Source organism: Manacus vitellinus, unplaced genomic scaffold (genome assembly GCF_001715985.3).
Source record: "Manacus vitellinus isolate BGI_N305 unplaced genomic scaffold, ASM171598v3 scaffold_0_pilon, whole genome shotgun sequence".
Classification (NCBI taxonomy): domain Eukaryota; kingdom Metazoa; phylum Chordata; class Aves; order Passeriformes; family Pipridae; genus Manacus; species Manacus vitellinus.
The window spans coordinates 17,424,479-17,444,879 of record NW_021938789.1 but is presented as its reverse complement, the minus strand read 5'-3'; the positions used below and the strand labels follow the sequence as shown (position 1 = coordinate 17,444,879).

The 20,401-nt window shown below is 36.1% G+C and overlaps 1 protein-coding gene across 5 annotated transcripts in view; it reads right to left on the bottom strand.

Moving 5' to 3' along the window:
- KLHL5 (kelch like family member 5) overlaps nt 1-20,401 on the bottom strand; it is a 56,618-nt gene that overhangs the window by 17,697 nt on the left and 18,520 nt on the right. For 3 of the 5 annotated variants that reach the window (XM_018068314.1, XM_018068288.1, XM_018068305.1), the window contains 3 exons: nt 13,110-13,295; nt 6,270-6,406; nt 5,283-5,479 (listed from right to left, as the gene is read on the bottom strand). In XM_018068314.1, coding sequence (XP_017923803.1) covers nt 5,283-5,479; nt 6,270-6,406; nt 13,110-13,252 — 477 coding nt within the window. In that variant the 5' untranslated portion in view covers nt 13,253-13,295. The remainder of the gene's footprint in view (nt 1-5,282; nt 5,480-6,269; nt 6,407-13,109; nt 13,296-20,401) is intronic. The other 2 variants (XM_018068322.1, XM_018068297.1) reach the window with 1 other exon arrangement.

The following is a 20,401-nucleotide window of genomic DNA, read 5'->3' as shown; positions in this document are numbered from 1 at the left end:
GAATGAACAGGCAGTGAGCTCTGACAGAGAAAAGCCAACACTTACTACCTTAAACTTTCCATATTGTCTATCCAGATCAAAGAAAGAGGAAGGGGAAAGCACTTGCATGGAAAGTTTCTTTTGTCTCTGAAGGCAACAACAAGTTGATCTTGCATAAGTCAGTCAGGGATCCTCTTTGGAAAGCTTTTCTCCAACTGGATTTCATCACTTCAACAGCTGTTGTGTGTAAAAAGGCTGATTTTCCTTCTTGTTGCTTGCAGACCATTGCTTTCTGATGGGAACAAGTTCAACTTCCTCTTGCTCCCATTCTATTTTTAAAGCAGAGACTCCTTTTGAGTAGAGTAGCAAAGCATTCCACTGGGAATACAGGCACTCTTTGTCCTATGTCTGGGTTTTTTTATAATCAGAATCTGACAATTCCTCTTCCTCTACAGACAGAGATTCTGAAGACAAAAAGGAGGAGCCAGTGTATCTCCTAGCATTCTTAACCTCCTCATTAGCCTTTTCTTTACTTCTTCTTATGGGAACCCTCTGTGGAAGAACAGGATATTTCAGAGAACAAACGGTCTGCAATTTCAACCCCTTGCTTTCTGGTCCTGAAAGTAAACAGTTTCCCAACCCCCAAATTAGCTTCTCAAAGTGCTTGGAAATTTTATCAAAGTAGTAGCCTGAGGTTTATGTATTAGCTAAGACAGGGACATGCAGTCCCCGTGTTCAATGCTGTGCACTGCTTATTCACATTATCACCTCAATTTCACTCTTCAACAATTGCAGTGTGAATAATACTGATATTCTTAACCACAGGTCTGCCTTGGACTTGATACAGAGCAAGAAAATATCTGGAGCACATAAAAAAAAAGGTGTTATGATGCTTATTTCTAAATGATACTTAATCCCAGAGTGGGATGCAGTGAGATGGTTAGTCTCTCTCTACACTGTGTCAGAAGGATTAAAACCTTAGTGAGCATCAATACTTTCAGGTTGAGAAGGACTGAGGCTGCCCAACAGGCAGCTCTAACCACAGGGCTCTGCCTAAACTCTGAACCTGGGCAACCAAAAAGCAAGAGGTGCTTGACTCACAAGATCTAAATGAGAACAAACAGTGAATGTAATTTTGTCTGCTGGCTGTTTCAATCTGCTGGTCAGCTGAGGTATGAATTCACTAAGAACTGAGGAACTGAGCTATCTGACTTCCTGGTAAACTATTAATAGTTAAACAGATGTTAGATACCATCTACTTTGCTTTTAGTCAGCTTTGACTGATGTGTTAAGCAATAAACCAACCTAATGCTTTCAGTGTGTCCAGTGTTCACTTAGAGTACAACTATTGTAGCTTCACTCCTCATTGTGCAGCTTCTGGATTCCAAAACAGGCTGAGTAGCATGCAGAAACCTACTTAGACTTTCCAAGGCAGTAATGATCTATTATGCTAGGCAGGGTTTTCACAAGTAAAAAGAAAGTGAATGAATATTTTGCAAGTCAGATGATTACTGAACAGGGTATTTTGGACAATTTCAGGTGCCTTGTTTTAGGCACTATCACAATCTTTGGTTCTGGCCCTTTGTGGACAAAAGAAATATTTAAATTCCTCCCCTTTTCATGCTCCCTGTTACCAAAAGAAAAAACTATCCTGGCTGTTTCAGGAGAAAAAAGTACAAATTATCCCTCTTCAATTCCTCCTCCCAAGTCATAACTCCATATTGCAATGATTTTTTTGTTACCCCACCCCTGCCTTACAGGAGAAAGCAAGTCTAAGTGTCCCACACCTATTCTTCTGCAAAATACCTAGTTTCTATCCTTGGACTCAATCTGCCACTCTATCCTCTCTAAGTTTTTCTTCTTATAAACATCCATTGGCTGTGCTCAGAAATCACACAAACTCTGAAACTATCTGAATCTGGTAACACTATCACTGATCATGTACTTCTGAAAAGTTCTGATGAAAATTAAAATGGCTTTTCACTCTGCTTTAAGCATGGAAAGATGAGCAACAATGATTACAGAGCTAGGGACTGACTCAGGTACTATCACACATAAAGTTTAGAATGTCTGCTTTTTTTTTTGATTGTAATTCAGAAAGTTAAAATCTGGCTACTGAAGAAGCTACTAGCACCTAAGAACACCTCACTACTCACCACACATATTTCGTGTTCTGGAAATAACATAGGCTAGCTTTTCCTCAACTCAGAGCATTAACTTCCCTTTTGTTTACTTTTTTTTTGAAAAGGAGCTATTGGTTTTCATTGAAGGTACACTATCAACTGTTTTGAACAAACAAGATGGCAACAAAGAGGTGTTTCTTTTGACTCTGAAGACAGTGATAAAAATGCACAAAAGGCATTTTGTGCAAGAAGGTTTTACAAATTAAAGCAAACAGACGCACTACCGGCCAGTCTAATAAAATCCATACAATTTATAATTGCATTACCCCAACACTATATGCAAACTACAGCAAAACAGGATAACCTTTGTTCAAAAGATACCTTTACCCAGATACATCTCAGGATTCTGTCAATTCTATTTTAAAACTCTGATGCATAAAAATCAGAGTTGCTGTTTATATAGCATTAAATCTACTACGGATAACTTCAGTTCATTTCATGTTTCACTTCATGCATCCTGAGGATTTTTTCAAGCTTTAGTTTGTAATGTCAAAAATTGACCTGTTTTGATAAACTTAAAAATTATTCTTCTCTGAAAAAACAACTTATCAACTGTCAACACAGTAAGCAATAATCTAATGCAACACTTAAGCCCTTTTAGTGTAACAAACATCTACATCTTTAATATGAAAAATGCAGCATTTAAATCCTTCAAATTAATCTTTTTAATCCCTGATGCTAGCCAATGGCTAATGAACATTATTCACACACAGCAAGGCTATTAACAGAAGTAGGCCTAGTGGAATAACTCACTGATTGGTCCTTCAGTTTAAACAAATGCTCATTTCACCTGAATGTCTAGTCTTCATACAAAGAACTATTTTAGTGAAGCAGGTAAGATGATTACCAAATTATCATGTGTCTTAAAAACCTTTAAAACTGAGAAGTTGTTGTAATTGTAGAAAAAGTTACGTGGCAATCAGGTTTTTTTTCCTGTCAAAGGAAAGGAAAACTTATAGAAAATAATATGTATAAATTAAAATTTAAATATTTTGTACTGTTCACTACCTTCTACTACAAGTGCTTTAAAAGAACTGGAAGTATAAACTATTCTCTCTATAGTCTCCCACTGTTCTATGCAGCCCAACACAGCATAAAAATAATTCACTGTTTTAACATACAGAATTTTTCCAGGTACTGCAGGTGCGTTTAACCCTTGCGCTCTAATACTTCTTAATGGAAAGAGCATCAAGTAGCTAGCACTTACTAATGTTGAACATTTGCTTTTTTTCAAACAGCTTTTAAACAAATGAAATTACTTGGGGATTTATTTTAATTGGAAGATTCAACTGGACTATACATTTCTATGCAGTTTCCATAGCAACATTCATTTCAAACTAAAGAAGCTGCTTCTCTATTACTCATTATTACTAAAATTCAATTTCATGTCTCTGTTGGAACTAAACAACATTAAAAGAGGCCTTGGGAAAAATCCATCTAGCACAACTAATTAGTTCTGAAAATGGCTTTTTAAAATCCACCTAATTTGAATTTCACCCACATCAAAGCCTTAAAAGCAACAATATTGCCACTGAAGTAAACAACGGCCAAAAGGTGCGAAACTATTTTCCTCTGGTCTGAACAAAAGAAAGAGGTGCTGTAAAAGAATGGCTTTTAGAAAGTTCACAGCTGCTATCTGCCATAAATCATGAATTGCCAGTCAGAATAGTAAGACTATAATCCCTAACATTCACTTTTAAAGGTGCATTAGTCTAACAATTATTAGTATTCTGATCTTGGCAGTCCACTTAAAAGAAACATGAGAATAGCACAGACCAAAATATATGATTATTCTGAAAAAAAATAGGTCAGAGGAGGGAGGTTCTGTTTTGGCATATTTTTTTTGTATCACTGCTCACTTAGCATTAATTCTAATATTCCTCAAAGGCATAGGCCACCTTTACCTTTACTGTTCCATCTGTCTGTCTATCTAATTGCAGTGTCCTTATTTTTGTTAGTGCAATAATGAATAGGAACATGTAAGTTACAATCTGCACATTATTTATTGACTTGCTTTGGTAAATTTCAGTGTGTACATGATATTAAATGCATGAGAGATCTGAGGAAGAACATTGTATTGTCTATAAAAAAAAGCAAGCTTTTTTAAATTGTTACACATACTAAACTAATTTAAGCCAAGAAGATATAATTTAAAAAAAAAGTTTTTAAACAAGCAAAACCTAAGGCAGCAAGAGGAAGAGCTGTGGATTTCTCATACCAATTACGAGACACAAATTACAACTCTTGGATCTAAGCCAATATCTTAATGGCAAAGCAATGCCACACCACACAAGCAAATTAAATACTATCTTCATTCCCACATCTCTTATGCAGTATCTACATGCCCTCATTCAGGTCCCAAGAGCTTACACAGGAAAAATTTCATCAAGAAGAGAGTAAAATGCCTCACAAAACTGGAAAGAACTGACTTGCCTTAGAGACAGTTGTCCTGCTTTCTTCTGATAACATTACTAAAATATGCTTGTGAAAATGAAAAAAAAAACATTTTACATTAAAATAAAAGGATGACTATTAAGAAGATGGAGTTTGATTAAGTTGGCAGGTCAGTCTTTCCATAAAAATATAATTGACAAATTTGTATTTAGTCATATACTGCCTAGGCTAAGATTAAATTCTTTGATGTCACCCTGACATCCCACTACTAAGACATAAAGGACAATCCAGAATCTACACTGATGAATGCCCACATTCATACCCCAACTTAGAATGGATTACTCCAGTTCATTATGAAAAAACGAACTCTACACTTCCATTCTGTAATGTGTTATTTTGGATTAGGTGATGGCAGCTTGCCCACTGCGAACCCTGTAGTTTTTGACTGTCAGAAATAATAACAAGCTTTTGAATTATTTTATTAAATGTCTATCACACAATCCCATTACTGCTACAGGGACCTAAGAATGCTTGACTATTTCTTTCCAACTCTAAACCAGTAACTTTACTGTTATTTTGTCTTTTTTCATCATGGGAACATATGTACATTCTTGTTTGGAACATGACCAAGGCTTTCCAGGGGAAAAACTTAGTACTTTCTTCAGGAAAACATTCTGTATTTTTCCTTACTAAATAAAGCTGATGATACTTAATATAACAACATACCATAGTGTAATTGTGAGCCACCTTGTGCAAGTCAGTGCAACCCTGTGCATCAGCAAAAGATCGGATTCCAAGGCAATTGGACGGGTGAAGCTGCTTCATTAGGAATTTACAGCATGCTTCTACAACCTGAGAGAGCTGGAGAAGGCAAGCTGTAGACAACAGGCACTCAATGTTATCTTCTTTTAATTCAAGGCGACCTAGTAACATTAAAAAGAAGATTACATTAGTTTGCTCTTATAATTTGTTAAATTCCCTAAAACTCAGGGACAAAAGAATTATTTACAGGCTATATGAATTATTATATAATAGAAGGCTTAGTAAACATCACTCTCAGCTTTTCAGAATTGGTATCTATAAGATGTAAGGAAAGGGAATCCTAATAAAATTCCTTTTTTTGTCAGTCATGATACATTTAAAAGATTCACATAATTTGTGAACTAACTGAATATAGTATTGTCAGAGAAACTATATCCTACCAGGTTGTCTCATTTAAGAGCAATTAGACCTCATTGGGGTCTACAGCTTCCTCATGGTGGGAAGCAGAGGGCCAGGCACTGATCTCTTCTCTGTGGTGACCAGTCACAGGACCCGAGGGAATGGCCTCAAGTTGTGTCAGGGAAGGTTTAGGTTGGATATTAGAAAAAGGTTCTTCCCCCAGAGGGTGGTTGGGCACTGGAACAGGCTCCCCAGGGAAGTGGTCACAGCACCAAGTCTGACAGAGTTCAAGAAGCATTTGGCCAATGCTCTCAGACACATGGTGTGACTTTTGAGGCTGTCCTGTGCAGGGCCAGGAGCTGGACTCGATGATTCCTATGGGTCCCTTCCAACTCAGGATATTCTACCGTTCTTTGAATAATTGTTACTTATTTATAAGGAATTAAATACGTGAATAACAATTTGTAAAGAGCTTTTGAAATGTAGTAATGGCCTATAATGCTCACAGGAGTCCAGTTCATTAGATGAAGTTCCCGTTTTCACTTCAATTACCTGTATATGCATATTGAACCAGAGCCCACAATGCATTTGGCTCCACACCTTCCATCTTGATTTCTTCCTGTCTTGCTTCCCTAACATCATTAGTGAACATCGCCGCAAAATAGTCCGAAACAGAGGAGAGAACCAATCTGAATATGTCATGCAGGAGAAAAGGAGAGAGACAAAGAGGAAAAGAAAAAAACCTTATGTTTGTTACTTTATGATTCATTACTTTGCCCTTTGAAGAAACACTGTAGTGAGAGAAACATTTAAAAATTGACAAAGTGCTCCATGCTCTAGTTCCTCTCTATGAATAATGAAGTACTGATACGAAACCTACATTTGCTACTGAACTAAATTAATTACCCTTTCAAAGCTCAATGATTTTTAATAGCCAACACAGACACAACCCACAACCCTCCCCAAATTGAAAATGGAATACAAACATACATTATAGAAATAAAAAAAATTGAGTTGACTTCTATTTATCTTATGTCAGTTACTTTTTTAAAGGTGAAAAATTACTTACCAGTCCTTTTCAAAGTGCTTTAAAATGCTTTTACTCTTGGTGCACGCAGCCGTTTTTAACAATTCAGTATTTTAAGATACTGAATAAGTAAGTAATCACAACAGACATTTCTTTGGATTACTGAGAGTAAAACACTCACTACAAATAACAATGCCACTCCACAAGACATGCAAGAATTTTGATGTCTCAGTATGTCTTTACAGGACTAGGGTAAGAGGAAGGAAATGATGTGCAGCAGGAATATGAAATCTACTGTAACTATTCATGAGGACTGCTGGCCTCTTTCCTAAGAGACCTCCAGGAACAGCCTTGTGGTTTGGATCAATTTTTGTGCTGCAGCAGTTCACTGTTGCCTTGCTCACAGGGAATTCGATATAAATACACTTGGTATATGTAGTGAGCTATGTGAACAGCAAGCCCAAGAACCAAGCCTACTGCAAATACACTAAACAGTTCATATGCATACATTCAATTAATCTAATACTTCAGTCAGTTTATGCTGTGCTGAATCACTATATAAGCATAAGCATGTTAAAATGACAGAGGTCAGGAACCACAAAACAGAGTAAAATTAATTGAAAAGGTGAGCACCAGTGCTTAGGGAAGGATTTGCAGGTACATACACAAAGTCATAAACTACAAAGAACTGACTCTTAGTTAATCAACTGCAAAGTAGTTGACTAATTTCAACTGCTTTTTCTTATGGATTTTCTGACCATCGACCATTTGGTCAGGCTTACATTATTCTCTTTCTCTAGCTGCTGAGGCAACAGAGCTGAGTTAGGAGTGTATGGGGAAAAGATTAATTTTATTTTAACACCCTGTATGATTGAAGTCTTGTCAAGAGAAACAAAGTTCTGTTCTTTTAAACAACATATTGTTCTTGAAATGAGATTTATTCTGTGGCTGACTTGCTGAGAAAAATTAGAACTTTCTGTCAAGGTAGGGCCCAGGCATTTTAACCTCAGGTTTAATGACAAATGTAGTTGAATGAAAATACTGCCTCCCAAAGATCTGTAGGAATAAGTTAGAGTACATTTATATAAACAAGGAAGAATTTCTCTAACTGCTTTTGATGCTAGAATGAGATGATATGATCAGATTTCTATGTACAAAATAGCGATTCTCATTGGAAGGAAAACTGATTAGAATATTTCTGCAGGTCCAATGCAGAATTAAAAAAAATAAAAAAGGCAAACCAACCAAATTAAAATATTCACATCTAGCAGTACTGACTTGGAACTTCTATGCCAATAGATCTTGAAAAAGAATGCTTTCTGCGATGAGAAACAAAATGTAGAACTTAATCATACTACAGTTTTGGGTTTGTTTTTTTTTTTCTTTTTTCTTCCCCCAGCAGTGTAAGTGGCTTAGTTAGCTGCACTATTATTTAGAAACATCTTGACTGTTCACATCTTAGGAACAGCTGTTGAACAAACGCCAAATCATAAGGCTCCCAACACCTTCTACCAGCTGTTTGATATCAGCAAATTTCTCCCTGTAATTTCCAGACTCAGAGTCCTCCAAAAGAAATGAATACAAACCTAATCCATTTACTATTTTTGCAAACATGTTCAGATCCATGAGGAGGTATTCATGCTTCAGAGCTTTAAGTGCTTTCCAGAGAGTGACTTGCATATGCCAAAACAGGATGTGCAGCCCAGGAGTAGATTAAGTAGACTGTAATTTGCCAAAGCATAAATTATACTGACAATAATTCTGTAATAATTTCAGCCAAGAAGCATATTCACAATGAAAAGCCTTAGAACAGGCATCCATACTTTTCTCTTAATTCAATTAATTTAGAAAAAAAATTTCCTTCAAAGAAAGAAAGGTGATTAAAAGATACAGTGACAATGCCTCAAGGTGACACTAAAACAGCATAAAAGAAAACAAAGGCAGACTTTCAGCCAACTGGCCTTTTCTTGCCCTATCGTTTTCCCCCTAGTCAATAAAAATCAACTGCTGCTATACTCCTGTGATTTGATACCCCCTTGTTCATTGATCTTTTAATCTCATAGCTACTAACTGATTTTTATTTCAATTAAACTGCATTCCTACAAAGAGATTATACAACATGAAGCAACTAACACCTTCATGTAACTGAAGAATCCCCATTCATATTTGACTTTTGTGCTAAAAAAGCTCTAAAAGAGCTAGGCGACAAGTATGATTTTTTAAAAGAAAATTTGTGCAATGACTATAAAAACACACAAGGACATATTCACCATGTCCTTGTTAAATAGAGACATCGTGGCTCTGTTAGCATTTAACATAAAGAGAATTTTTTTGTTATTTATTAATAATTAAAATTAGCATGTTTTCCATATCAAGATTTCACTGCAAACTATTGATGCTACAAAATACTGCCTTTCCTCAGTTTAGAAACCGAAGAGAGCTATGGGGTTTGTATTCAGAGTTTGTAGTCTTTTTTTCCTCTGAGAGTAATATTTCTTTCAAAATTGTTCCAACTAAAATGCTTACAAAATCAGTATATACTGATATTAAAGACATCTCTTAAGATTACAAAAAACCCAACATAAAAACAACAAGAAAAAGCCTTAATACAGTTGGCATTGTATTGACTGTGGATGTTGAACATATTTACCTTTACTCTCCTTCTCACCTAATTACCAGCTGCTGCTAAATACTCACTTCTGAATAGATAAGATTACAAGAATTAGGCTACTGAATTATATGCAATAAGTTGGCTGCTCTTTTACAGTGCACAGGAAAAACATACAGAAAAAGGAACACATGAATATCAGAATTTTTCATCTAAGAAATGATAAGATGTCTAAACAATTAATCTCTCTAGCAAAACACTCAACAGCTATGTTCTAAATACTGAGTGTATTTAGTATACTCAAAAATCTGAGTGTTTCAGTACATCTTCCTATTCTTACAAGAGATTCCCAGGCTACTGATGTCTTTAATTTCTGTGGTTTGTATTGATCCAAAATTAGAAAGATTCACCATGATGGCTTAACTTATTTTGAAGAGTTTTCCACTGAGAGCCAGTAAAATATGAGTAAGCAGAGTGGCACACCTTAAAAATTGTACTTCTTATTGAAATTGCCACAAGCTGCATCATCTAGACAGTTTTCTAGGTCATCAAAGTAATTTCTATGTAAAATGATGATAGCTGTCAAACCTGGCAATTTACTATCTCCCAACCTATCTCACCTGACAGAACGAACTGAAGCTTCCTAAGATCTGAAAGATAAAAGAGACACTTCCTAGGCAGCTCCTTGTTTGTGGCTGTGTAATAGCTGAAAACAGTCCTAGGGAAGTCACTAATAGTGAATAATTCACTGAAGTTGTAAGGTGATACTGAAGAGTCCATGGTCTTTCAAACAAGCTTCCTAACCCCTAGAGTAAATAAGCTCCCATTTGGCTTCCTTCCTTCAGTCCCATGTCTTTTGTATTTCCACCTTTCAGACAGACAGTGGCTCTGCACAGATGCTCAGATTGCTGGTTAAAGGGTGTGGAGCAGGCCTTAAAGCCCCTCTGGCCAGGAATTTACACACACCTCCCTTTTCTTGCTGAATGCTCTTATCAGTAGGTTATTACCAAACAAAACAAACTTTTATTATGGATATAGCAGTTAGCTAAATGTAATAAAGAGAAATATAATAAATTACAGACATCTGAATTTGCAGTGGACATAGAATAAATTCCTGCTATGAAAAGCCTAACTAAATTAATTAAATTAAAGTATGCAAAATTTCTTTAGGAAACTGCAGAGTAAAGGTGTGGGAATATAATGCATTTCTTCCTAGTGGAGAAGTGTCTCCTTTCCTACTTGCTTCTTGACCTCCTAAATAGACGCTTATCTATAATTTCAGCACAGAATGAGCAGATAAACAGTCTTGGAACAGTAGAGAATGCCATATTCAGAAAAATCATGACTACGTGTGATGCTGTTATTTTGTAGTAGACTCATAGCCTGAATTCTTTGAATAGATACAAATCAAAACCTCTCAGAATTTCACAGTAATGTATTATTACTATTACAGACATCAAACTCACTTCTTTCTCTAAAAACATACATCACGCACCTCAGAACATTCATTAAATGTAGAAACCAATAATAAAAAAAAACCCACCAGGAATTATTAAAAATATCATGTTCAAACCAGGAAATCTGAAAACTCCTCTCTACATATGTGTGATTATTATTAATTAAAAATGTTCTTTCTTACTAACTCTATGTGACCACATATTCAGAAAAACTCTTATCTTTCTTACAAAAAAGAAAGGGAAAAAAAGCTGTCCAGTGTAAGTGAACTTTCTGTTTTGTTACATATCTTAGAATGTCAAGTCATTAATCTAATATCTATTAAATACATCTTTTGTTGCTTCTTAAGTCTCAAGACAAAATAATCACTAGTGTCTTGAAATGCAGTGACTGATCCAGCCTGCAGTCAATACTAAAGAAGTCAGAACTTGGATGCAGGCAGCAAAAAAACACAACAGAATTTTTTTCTTATAACATAAACTACTACAAGTACAGAAAGGCAGTCGTCTTACTGAATTTCTATAAAATTCTGAACCAAATTTAAGATTTCTGTCTTTATCTTTCCCACTATGGAAAAGTTCAGTTTTCAGTGAGGTACTTGTGATCTACTGGGATTAAGACTGTAGTTATTACTGTGTTTCTCTGTGAAAACAAAACAGCAAAAAACTTATTATGAAAAAGGCAATGCTTCTTTCTAAGTTGCTCCAAAGTTATAAAGTGAACAAAAGACAACCATAAGCATCCCACCTCCTGCTACAAGCATGAAGTGTGCTTCTTTGGCTCTAACTTTCATGCATATCTAAAACACAATATCCCAACTACAGAAAGATGTTTCTCCTCAGAAGAGAAGACTAGAGCAAATAACAGGTGGTAGCATATACCTAATGCACTACTAAAATAGATACAGTAGCAGAAACTGGAGAAGTGAAATCAGTTCTCTAGATAAATGAGAAACAGGTATGAACCACATTAGAGGGTTTTTTAGCATGTTGTCTTTCTGTTTATCTCCTTGCAAATAAAATCTTCCAGTCTTTACAAGATATTCACAGTTGTCCTCTGCACCCTTTCTACACTTTTTTAATGATTACATAAACCATACTCAAAACGTGTACTGCAAAGGGGTTGCCTTGGACACACAAGGAAGTAAAATGATTTTCTTACTATAATCACTATTTTTCCCTGTTTACAGCACTCCAAAGCTCTTCAACCCTAAATTGCTTGATCATGTGCCTACTAGGGGTGTGTGCATTCTGTTTTCATCTGATTCACTCACTCCACAGGGACAATGCAGCTTTGCAACTAATTTGAACACTGCATAAAATTTAGTCTCTGAGCGCAATAGCAAGTTATGCTAAAATTGCCTCTCTGCTCCTCAAGTCAGTTCCCAACCCCATGCTATCATTCCCTCAGTTGTGTCAGCACAACAATGTGGATAATATCCAAATAAAGCAGAAATCTGGCTTTTAAAGAAAAATACCATCCCCAAACCAGCAACCTCTTCCCATCCTTTTATCATTATTACAGTATTAAGTTGTAGTTTTACTGTGGGAGTAGGAATGAGCAATGGAAAACAGGAATGCTTTAGGATGCTACTCCTGTTGTAGACCTCAGCTTCGGAAACCACAGTTTAATTATACCTAGGTTCCTGTTTGAACTATTAATACTGGGCACAAAATACTGTAATGTGCTTCAGTTACTCATACCTGTGTTTCACAATCTTCGGTATTTTTCTAGCTTTTAAGTGGCATGCTACATGATCCCTTAACTACACAGATGACAGATATGGTAATGTTCAATCTAATTTAGACATCTAATACTGCCAGTGTTCAGCAGTCTCCTATTAAAGGACTCTTCTTACTATGGGAGCAAAAAAACTTTATGTGGACAGAAGACTGTCCTTATTGCTAATTATGACTCCAACAACATAATCATTAGTACAAAGAAAAAAACAAAATCTAAGAAAAAAATTTTACATCATTCTATGGTGCAGAAACTACTAGAACTTACAATATGCTGGCAGTGTATTTGGGACTTTTGAGAGTTTAATTTTGTATGCAAATATCTTAAGTATACTTGAAGAAAAAAGTAGAACGTGAAATTACAATTATTTTTGATTCTATATCACATACAACAGACAAATTAACTTTTAGGTTCCAAGTAAATGTTAAAAAACCCATATGCATGTTTAAAGTGTTCTAAATTGTTTAGAATATTCTGACTTTTTTAAAACAAAACATAGGATGCACTTTGAAGGTGCATTTGTAAACAATTATGAAGTTACTTCAAATTATAATAAACTTACCTGTGAGCTGGAATTCTACGATCACCAGCAACTAACACCACATCACATAGCTGCTTGTGTCTAAGATAATTCTCCATCTTCTTAAAAGTTTGTTCAGCGTGGTTGAGAGCCTGAAAAAATTCATCTGAGGTACAGGGCTCCATAGTTTGACAAGATGATAAGGTATGACTGCTGTTGGAGTTCCTGCTGAAGACAATAACAGAAATCTTAGTTCACACAATATTAAGGTGAAATTTTATCTACAAAGGATAAAATAAAAATCACATGTGATTTTAAAATTGATGTGTGTGATTTGTTTTAATATATATTCCCTTGCTATTTTTATTTCATATTCATACTTTCTCCCTCCAAACCTAATCTAAACTCTTGTGGAAAAGGTATGATCATTTACTGTTGTACTCTTCAACTAACAGACACGGAGAGATCGGCCCAAAAATTGTACCTATAGTGCTGTCAGATGGTTGAGGAAGAACATCTACCAAGACCCTACAAACTGAAAAAACAATGGAAGGATGGCAATAAGGAACCAAACCTTTCCCTGCCACATACATTAAAGTCTTGCTTCACATTCAGCCTAAGGTGGCTGGAACAAAACTCAGCATATGGAGCTGGTAAAAGCATGTGGGCATGTGGGGGGAAAAACCCACAAAGAAACACACTGATATACCACTACTCCCATTGCATGAACCCTTGTGTCTGATGTGAGATCTAGCACAGTAGAAGCCAACACAAGGGAAAAGTGAGGGTGGATGAAGAGGAAAATTATTCCTGTCCATACACACAGCAGCTTGGGAGAAAAGAGGAACAAAGAAAACGTAAAAGGAATGCATGGGCCTAGGAGATAAAGAAGATGAGTCCTAATTATGTACCTGTGGAAAACACATTTTCTTGCTCACTGTTCTTTAACTGACTACTACTTAGTTTTCCACAATGCAGGCAGCTTATAAAATACTCCGGATCTACCTTAATATTTGGAAGGATGTGAATGCATAAGACCTGCATCCAGACCCCTGCTTTTACAAAGATGTCATGGATTTATCATGTTCAGGCTAAATCTACCAAGCGACTTATCTCAGTCCTCAGCATAGGACATTAGTTTCAAGGCAGAGCTTCTAAAAACCAAACTCTACATTTTCAGCAGAAGATTTTCTGTAAAGCGGAGCTTTTTGTTTGGGGTTTGTTGTATGTTTTGGTTTTGGGGTTTTTTTTGCATGTGCCCAAATAGCTAAAAAGATCAAGCAGTTTGGTACTTAATTCAAAGCTAAATCTAGCAATGGATCAGAAATGAGATACCTGCCTACCTACTTCTCTTGGAGGACTCAAATGTTCTTGCTGAAGCTGTGGTTAGCCATTTATTTAAGATGTGTCAACTTTCTCCTCCTTCCACATCCCCCATGAGTCACTTGTCCCGCTCTACCACCGGCCCTGTAGCAAGCTGGAACAAGTATTCTTTGTGGCCATTTTGGAAACTGAATCACGGAACTCATATATGTGAAACATGTAACTATGTAACTATGGAAAACATTATACCAGCAGAGTGGGTGGCATTCTCAAGTGAATGAGCACAAAGTACTCAGGGAAAGCCACTCTTAAACCAGCAACCTTGCAAAAAACCCAAACCAAACCAACAACAAAGAAAAAGCCCAACCCACAACAAAACCAAAACAAAACCAAAAAAAACAGAAGTGGAAAGAACAGGCTGCTTAGGAAATCCTTGTTCTTTATCTCCCTATCACAATTTAGCACGCTCTCAATTGCGCTTTTTTTGGTTTGTTTGTTTGAACTATATTTTAACCCAGATTCCTCAAAGTAACCCAATTAATAATGATTTTTAAAAAATTACATGCTATCAGGGATTTGATTTGCATTACAACCTCGTGAAATGTTGTGCAGATAGAATGGAAGACGCAACGAAGGAAAAAACTTTCTAAGCCAGCACTTGGCCGGATCACACCCTCACTGGAGCTATTGCCAGCCTCAAGACTGCACACATGTATATTCTGCACAGAACTCAGTCACCACTCTTGTTCAATAAGAAAAAATAATTGCAGTGGGGTTTATTTTCCGCTACCCACAATAAAGCACTTATTCACGACATAACAGAGCTACGCTTAGTTGTCCCCCTCATCTAAAGAAGTTTATATCTGTCTGCTAGCTAGTAACTTAAAAACCATTTTCCATAAGGAAGGAACATGAAAAGGAAAGAAATATTAAGGTTCAGTGGTCCACAAAGAGAACATGAAAGAGACAGTCTAAAGTTCAGATATTTGCAAAAAGGCAAAGATAAAGCTTCAAGAGCTTTATCTGAATGACTGGTTATGAGAAATTCAAATGCTCTTCCTTCCCCAAACTGTTTTCTGCATCTTTTTTTCCAGTTCCATTTGCCACAGCCATGACAGCCTGGGAGAATACACAAGCAAGGAAAGAATAAGAGGAAGGGAAGGACTTGCTTTTCTCTCTCCCAGGAGTAATGTTGAAATGCCTTCCAAAATTTTTGGCCTACATCCCTTCCACCTAGAAGGAGGAAAGCTGGATATCTAATGCCGACCCATGAATGCCATGCTCAGAGCAAACACCCGGCTGCAAGGTCCTGCAGCTCTGAGTATCAAGGCAGGTGTGCTCCTTTTGGATTTGGCTCTTGACTCAAATTTATCTTTTAGTATGAATTTCCCTTTCCATAGACTAGAGGTACTGCTACTTCTGCACACCTCACACATACTAAGAAAATTACATTGAAAACTTGAAGATGTCAGCACACAAGTTAAGTGTATTAATGAACCCTTTCTGCATATTCCATTAAAATTCAGATTTAAGATAGTATTTTTAACACATTAAGTAGAAATATTATTATGAGTATCTTAGAACATTACTCAGTAGGGTTTCCCTTTTTATTCTCAAACATCAATCATGCTTCTCTTGGTCTTTGTTTTTTCCCCCCCATTTATGTCAAAAAGATCCTATCTAGAACTGATCAATTTTTATTAAGCATGGTACAATTTCAGGATTGGGGTGCTGGTCGACAGTCAGTCAAACATGAGCCAGCAGTATGCCCAGGTGGTCAAGAAGGTCAGTGGCATCCTGGTCTGTATCAGCAATAGTGTGGTCAGCAGCACTGGGGAAGTGATTGTCCCTCTGTACTCCGCACTGGTGAGTCCGCACCTTGAATCCTGTTCTGGGCCCCTCACTACAAGAAAGTCATTGAGATGCTGGAACATGTCCACAGAAGGGCAACAGTGTTGGTTAAGGGTCAGGAACATAAACTCTGGGGAGCAGCTGAAGGAGCTGGGGTTGATTAGCCTGGAGAAAAGGAGGCTCAGGAGAGACCTTACTGCTTTTCAAGCAATAGGACAAGAGCAAATGGCCTCACGTTGCACCAGGAGAGGTTAGATTAGATATTAGGAAAACCTTCTTCAGTGAAAGAGTGGTCAGGCATTGGAACAGGCTGCTCACTGAAGTGGTGAAATCACCATCCCTGGAAGTGTTCAAAAAAAGTGCAGATGTAGTATTTTGGGACATGGGTCCATGGTGGACATGGCAGTATTCTTTAATGGTTGGACTCTATGATCTTAGAGGTCTTTTCCAACCTTAATGATTCTATGATTCTATATAAGTTACTCTAAGGACAGTATCTTTCCCATGCTAACTACATATTTTACCATCCTGGTGACGAACATTAATCTACGAAAGATGTTAGCTTTCTTCAAATTCTCTGCCTAATAAAGAACATCTAACAGTATGTCTTTTGAAATGAAAATTTTGTATACTCCATGCTATAAACTCTTCAATTTTTAAAGGATTTTATTTCTTGAAGTAGGATGCTTGGAAGAAAGAGCTCAGCCCAATATTAACGGCTCACTGCAAAGCAATGAAACAATTAAATGGGCTGAAAAAATGGCAATAAGCAAGTTTCAAAAGTAAAAGCAAATACAATGATGACAACTGGAGAGCTGAATTCATGCCTCTCCCTCTACTGTTGTTTCAGCTTTGTTCTAGCTTAAACAAAACCACAAACACAGATTTCAACATAAAAACAAACCAAACCACAACATATACAAGCCTTCTTTCCTCCAACTTTCACTAAACTCTCTCTCAAAAAGAGAGTGTTTCTTCTATTAACAGGATTTGTTATTTTAATAATTTTAAAGCATTGATATTAATTTTAAAGGAGGAGTTGCAATGGTTATTTTATAACAAATATTCATTAACAACCTAAGATTTTCAGTAAGTATTAACCTTGGCTATAACAAAGGTTGTAAAACTTTTTTCAACCATTTTATTTCATGCATTTCAAATTATTTTACGAAGGTATCTTTTAAGTTAAAATCTCCATGCTTGTCTTTGAAATAAAAATGAAGCAATAAAGACTTCATTATGACTAAGAAAAGAATCAATTACACATTTCAAACCATTCATTTTAGAATGGAGATAGAGAAACAAAAATTTGAAATTAATTTTAACTTTTTTTCTGAAAAATTGCATACAATTTGTCTGAAAAAAAAATCTCTGAAAACTATGCATAAATTCACTCATATTTAAAACTGTTCTTTTGCCATGATCAGTTGACCTAATTTAACATCATCTCTACCTCTTACTGCAAGGTAAGAGTGACAAGTTTAGATCAAGGTATGTGGTACAGATGCTGACCTTATATATAACTACTACCTTGCTTCTTCTAAGCTTTTGCACCAAGTAACAGTTTATTTCTTTGCATTATTAAGTCACATTTCTTTTAACAGAAGAGACATTGAAGTGCAGTTGGTTACTAGAGCCTTGACCGGATAAAGGAGTCAGGGAGCATTACAATGGGATTTCTATCTGCAAAATCTTGATTGAGAAAATACCCTAGTTCATCCTACTATTTGTACTCAACTGGCTGGTTCACAGAATCAACAAGGGAAGTCTGTTTTTCAAAACATTTCTATGCTCTGTCTCCTTTTCCCACTCCATCCACCACCACAAGTCTAGTTCTCCTTTCCCCTCAATTCCTTAAGGCATTGCCTCACTAGGCAAGAGACAGCAAATAATGTGACTACTGGGAAGCTGTGCTGTAGCAGAGGAATTCTGCCCTTTCTCAGGGAAGGCAATAAGCTGGGTTTCTCTCCATTAACAAGCTGCCGTTTGCGAGGAGTGACGTTATCTCTGAGACTTCTGCCTACCCTCACATTAAATGGCCCATGGGCTTTACAGCTGCCAGGGAAATGGCAGAGGTGATGCTGAGCACAACCACATGAACTTGCTTCCTTTAGGAAACCAAACTAAAAGCAAATGCTCTGCCCATGCTACTGAAGTTTGCAGGCAGCACTATACACCAACCCAAATGGCTTTCACAGATGCACTGAAAATGCTGCAAAATGGGAACTGGAGCAAGAATAACCTGTGCATAGAATTGGCTTAAATTCTGTTTTACAAATGTTTCTCTAACACAAGCTGGGTGTAAATGAAAGCGTTAGAAGTAGCAAACATTAGCAAAACTGTAGAGATAGGAAAAAATACACATTCTTCTCCTCGCTACTATGTTTCAGTGAATAGCACTTTGTTTCTTAGAGAATGAAGTAACTAACATCAGCATTTAAAACCTGAATTTATGCATAAAGAATATTACCTTCATAAATATGACATGTAAATAAACAAAATCAACCAACCGATATAGACATCTCAACATATATAGATATTTAAAAAACTACTGTGATAAATCATAGAAGAAAAAAATGTAAAAATATTACTTTTATTCACACTTGAAAAAGCTTGAAAATTAGGTTCAAAGTAACAAAAGAGGTTTTGAGTGAAAAAATGATTAAGTATGTATAGGAAAACGGGTGCAACTGCCTTGTATTGAGAGAAGTCAAGAAAAGGACGAAAAATAATGCATAGTACCTCTGACTATAAATTACATGCTCCTGTTTAAATTCTTGTAATGCAAACCAAGAATAATGTTAAGGAAATAAAAAGCCAATGATGAAAGCAGAACTCTGTAATCATAAATGAAATGTATGGATTTTTAGTTTCAGAGCTGTTCAAAACCAGTGAAAGCATTTATTCTCTTACTAGAAAAGTTACATCATAAGTAGCTGGCATTCCTAATAAAAAATAAAATAAAAATTAAAAAAAAAGTCCTACTCAGCCTCAAGGTAAGCTATTTTTCTACTTTGAGACAGGTCACTGTATTTCCTATACTGCACAACAAACTCATGATATTTTTTGGTAATAATATAAGTAGAAGATCTGTTGCAATTTCAAGTCATCTTTAGTCTATTAGAGAAGATAAAGAATGTTTCCCCTTGGACAAATTAGGATCCATATTATAATACATCTTCAGCATTTAAAAACAAATCTTAATTTTGTAACTTTCTCACTACATTAAGATGGTTTCCTGCATTGCAGTTTTCACAAAATAGTTTTAAAAGTATTTTTTTAACAATTTGGTTGTTCATACTGCTTTCTTGATGCTAGTTGACATTTTATTGCATATAGAGACCAAAACACAACTTACTGAAATAGTAATATGCCAGTTTTTCTGCCAGTTTCCAAGATTTTATATTATAGTTCATAAGGAGTAAAATACTTCCTCTTCAAAGTTACTAGGACAAGAACTTCAGCTGCAGAGAATAGAATTTGTTGAAAAGAAGGATGTTGAAAGGATTCTTGGAAAAAACAAACTGGTAAAAATCAGGACACTTTTTTAGGCTCAGAAGAGCATAAATAAAAGGAGAACAAAGACTGTTAAAATCCATACGGTATAATAATTTATGATAAGAAAAGATAATGGAAAGCGAACAAAAGTAACCCTGGAGAGACTGCAGTGATTTCCTTTATGCTAAAGAATTATAGCTATAGCCAGAACTACAATCTTGCAATCAAAAGGCACATGCTCAAGCAAACAAATATATCTGCATTAACCTTAATCTAACTGGCATGAATAGCAAAAGACATGAGAAGCTGGAGCACAGACTCCAGCGTTACCTGTGGTAACCTAACAAAGACATGTATACACAGCCTGCTAAGCTAATATTACTGCATTGTTACTTGTTTCTGATTTTGATAAGAAATAACACAGGTATGTTTCATTGCAGCGAGACCTCTGATTATAGCTCTGATATTTCCTGTTTTATTCCTAAAAGGTGTCTTGGATTTAGTGCAACAAATTTGTATACTCACACAAATACCATAAGCAACATGTATACTGTCTGGAAAACAACACTCAGACTACCTCATGATGCACCTACATTGCAGCATGGTCGAGAAGCACAGTAGTACAAAAACATACCTGACTGAGCTTTAATGTAGTCAAAGCA